The following is a 4,447-nucleotide window of genomic DNA, read 5'->3' on the forward strand; positions in this document are numbered from 1 at the left end:
CTCTTCCACACATGATGGTATGGGGATGTAAGTCAAGGTGACAGCATCTTAACTGCATTTCAGAGTATGAGCCAGGAGTATTGTTTTGTTAGAAGGTGTCAGTGGCTGTCCTCAGTCAATCATATGATCTGAAGGCAGAGAAGACTGAAGCTCTAGAAGTGCTCAACAAATGGCAGAGTTTATACTAATCTTGTTAGCTGCCTTACCTGCAGTTAACAGGTGGAGAAACTGTGGTCTGTATAGTTTTCAGAGACCTGGATGCTTCTGGGTTTTGGCTGCTGCTTGATTCTTGTTCCTAGCTGCTAAGTAGCATTGAGAAGAACTCACTGTATCTTAATGTCAGCAGTTTCTTCCATAGTTGCCATAGGGAAGTTAAGAGATCACGAATAAGAAAATATACATTCTATGCACTTAAACTAAGAGATGTCACACAAGACTGTGAAAACTGTGTTTTTGGGGGTTTTTTTGTTTTGTTTTGGGTTTTTTTGAGCAATACCATTCTATACAGAGAAAAAAATTTGGAAGATTTCCAACCTAAAATAATGTATGCTGTCAAGATAGGAGCTTTGTTTATTTTTTGTATACTTAAATAACAATGTGTTGTGTAATTGCTATAGTCATTAAGCTAAGAATATCTATTTGTACCAAACTGTTAATTTACCTTTTGTAATATAAGTGCAATCTTACCGCATTGGAGTTGTTTTGACAACTCCATAATGGGCATTATATCATACTGAGGCTTTATCTGAAAATGTTGTGATTTCATTGTTAAAAGAACAAAGACTACTAAAATTGCAAAATATATATTTTTACTTTAAAAAAATTTACAGTACTTTTTTGTTAGTCAGGAGAAATATACTAACTCTTAGAGCCATATAAACCTTAATAAGAGAATGGAGGTAAAACCTTTTAAAAGGTATAAAGGAGAAAGATTAAGAAAAAAGGACACCTTGTTGTGATTTTTTTTTTTTTTAAAGGCTAGTTTAATTTAAAACCTCAAGCCAGCAGTGTCCAGTAAACTGTCCAGGTGTAATTTTGCTTGCTTCTTTATAGGTAGACTACAAGGCAGATGAGTGGCTCATGAAGAATATGGACCCTCTGAATGATAATGTGGCTACACTCCTGCACCAGTCTTCTGACAAATTTGTTGCAGAGCTTTGGAAGGATGGTAAGAGAGCGTACTCTGGGTGCACAACAGTTTATATAATGAGATGCATCTTGTTTGAAAGGTGTTTTATGTTTACATGCTTTCCAGACCTTTAGCAGAAGATCATTAGTTTCTTTCTCCCTGTTGGCATGGATAAAATGTTCACAGCCAAAAGTACAAGCAGGGGATCCAGTTTCTTCCATAGTGTGAATTCGGTTCTTTGGACATGTACCATCTCTAACTTAGTTGCTTTTCACCTCCATTCCTTAAACTATTTGATTACTTACAGCTTGTACAACTCATTGCCATGCATGGAAGTCTCAATTTCTAGATGAAACGCTATACTGGAGTGTGGGTCCCTTAGAGTTGGGTATAAGCATCAGTTGTGGTGGTGCTGTTGCTAACCAAGATTCGCATTTTGTGAAAACAAGACCATGTTTATTTGCTCACCATAACAAATGGGAAGCCAATATCCTAGAAGTCTGCCTCTTGAAACAAGAATAAGTTATACTGGTGTTTACAGCATAACATATTTAAAACTCCTTAATGCAATATTGTTTTTATTGGACTCCACATTGACATTTAGCTAATTATCTGCACATCAGCTAAACTATCTGCATATGATTTCTCTTGTCCACCAAAGTAATTAAAGGAGCACAGCTAGCAAAACACACACATTCATTCTTTAACACTTACTGCAGTGTATTTTCTTTATTTGGGAGCCAGCCATCATGGCGAGGTATAGACATTACACTTTTTACTGGTATAAGTGTTTGGAAACTGGTCTATGCCCGTAATGGAACAGAAGTTTGGCACACATGAACTGATTTAAAAATGGCAGAACCTGGTCTAAAATTTGCACATGCATCATTTCCTTCCCCCCCCCCCCCAAACCGTGGGCAAATGTACCTTATGTTTGCTACTGATTTCAACTGTGTCACTTACAGAAAATCACTTAACTTGCATCAGTCCTGCCTCAGTCTTTTTGAATGTCTGTACCTAGCCCATTTGTTTCATGATATAGCTATATCCAAGCAATATGTTAACATTGAGTTTACCATTTACTTACAGGCTGAGGAATTTCCTAGTGATTAGATTCAGCTGCAGAGAGCAAGTTTTTTGTGTGTACATATATAAAACTTGTTTTAGCCTGTAATCTGTTGTTTTATTTTTTTTTCTTTCAAGTAAATCTGTTTGCTTCTGCAAACAAATGTCAGTCCATATAGTCAAAATCTGGATCCACAGATGTTTGATATGTGCATGAAATATGTTCTAGCATAATTGTTTTTGTAGCACAATCTTAAAGTTTGCTTGCAGTTTTTAAACATGTTCTGTATACTAACTAAAGTGTCTTGTATATCTGCTCTTCTGTCTTTGTTTTTGCTGTTTCTCTGCCTTAGAGATTCAGAATATTCAGAGAGCCTCTTTCTATGACAATATTACTGGTCTTCATGATGCACCAGGTGAATGTATATAAAAACTATAGGTCTCCTAAAGGCAGGACTGTGTCTACAGGAAAACCATTTTTGCTCGTAGGCTTGCATGAACCTTTCATTCCATGCTAAATTTTAGATACACCTTCACAAGGCAAATGTTTTTGAGTGCATACCTATTCAGTTGCTGCTGCATACATATAGCATCTGTATTTTATGCACTGCGGTTTTTGTAGATGGAAAGGTTTATTGCTTCCTAGCTTGTGTTTTTAGATGATACAGAATTGCTTTTCAAATGGGTAATATATTCTAGTTAAAGACTCTTAGATAACCTATAGTCTTCTCAGTATCTTTATAATTATGTTCAATATCCCAACTCTTTAAAAACATTAAAAAATATTAAGAAGATGTAGGTACCTTGAAAAGAAATACTTCATGTATACAAGTCAGTGAATGATACTGGTTTAGTTAACCAGTGATTTGCAATGGGCTTCTTTCCAACTCCTTTGAGCTGTGCTTTTATTGAAAAACTCTAATGTTAATATCAATGTTTCTGTAAAACTGCCATGACTCTTGTGAGCACCTGAGTAAATATTTTACACTTTCGATTGCAAAAAAGTCTTTTGTGACACTTGAAATATTCTATCCTAGCTCCTCAGTTTTTTTTAAATAATTGAAAATTGATTATCTTTGCAACCTGCCATATATCCTGTACATCTATAAGCCATCAGGATTTCTATTGATTTGCAAAAATAACTCAACAAGATCATTTTAATCTTTAAACTGAACAAGATCACATTAATGAAGGTAACTAATAGCTTTCCTAGGTACTGCTCTTTCAGTGTCCACCATTGTTCTTAAAGGCTTCTCCAGATGTTGTATTTGTCCCAGGATATATGCAAGCTTCCCACAGTGAATTACAATGTGTCAAATATTGAAGGAATTTGTCCATTTTTATTTTGGGACAGTCTGCCACAAAAATGGCAGATCCATGATAAAAGTTGCTTTTTCAACTGGGACAAATTTAACATCTGGCCAAGTAACGAGACCATCACTATCCCACAGTGCTCTGCTCTTTCTCCCCACCTTTTGTCATGGAGGTTTTCAGGCTGTCCTGCCCCTGTTGCCAGATGGCCATAACTGAGACAAGGCTGCTGCTGGCAAGGCTTGCCAGGCTGGAGAAACTAGGGCTCTCTTTTGTGATTTGCCCACTTGCCCTTGAAAGGTCCCAATGTACCTTCTTCCTGGGGGCTGGGAAAATCAGTGGCCAGTGTGCCATGGTTTTTAGGCTGCAGCTGAGAACCATCAAGGTCCTGCAAGTGTGCCAAGACCTTTAAATGGTGTGAGGCAACCTAGGTCCCAGGTGTGCTCAGGTCCCAGGCTGCCTACATACCCTTCAAAGTCTCCAGTGCTTTGGCAGGCACTAGGAACAGCTCTGGTCCCAACAGGGTAGAGGACAGAGAACAGAGTTGCATCCTACCCTGCAGTTGGGTGGCAAGTGTGAGGGGTCACCTTGCAAGCAGGGGCAGATGGGGGTAGGGGGCCTGTGCTCCCTGATCACCTCCCATTACTGCTTGTAGGGAGCTGCCCCCTGCTCAACCCCTGACCTGTACCTCTGTGCAAGTAGGAGAGTCAACAGCTAGTAGGGCTGGAGAACCTGTAGGCCTCTGCCCTAATTGGAGGCTCACAGTGAGCCCCCTGGCAGCAAGGGTGGTAAGGCTGTCTGCACCCTGGGAACTTCTTAAGCGGCTACTAATTGCTCAAGCACCAGCAGCACATTAAACATCAGGAGCTTTGAAAGGCTTCTGGGTACCCCAAAACCAATTCCAGCTGACTTTGCCCAGGAGCTGGGCTCACAGTGTAGGGA

The 4,447-nt window shown here is 39.1% G+C and overlaps 1 protein-coding gene across 4 annotated transcripts in view; it reads left to right on the forward strand.

Moving 5' to 3' along the window:
* The window catches only part of MYH10 (myosin heavy chain 10), a 106,303-nt gene that overhangs the window by 66,127 nt on the left and 35,729 nt on the right, over positions 1-4,447 (forward strand). For all 4 annotated transcript variants that reach the window (XM_025194171.1, XM_025194172.1, XM_025194174.1 and 1 more), the window contains one exon: positions 1,054-1,168. In XM_025194171.1, the coding sequence (XP_025049956.1) occupies positions 1,054-1,168 (115 nt within the window). The remainder of the gene's footprint in view (positions 1-1,053; positions 1,169-4,447) is intronic.

This window comes from Alligator sinensis, unplaced genomic scaffold (genome assembly GCF_000455745.1).
Source record: "Alligator sinensis unplaced genomic scaffold, ASM45574v1 scaffold1145_1, whole genome shotgun sequence".
In the NCBI taxonomy this organism is placed as follows: Eukaryota; Metazoa; Chordata; order Crocodylia; family Alligatoridae; genus Alligator; species Alligator sinensis.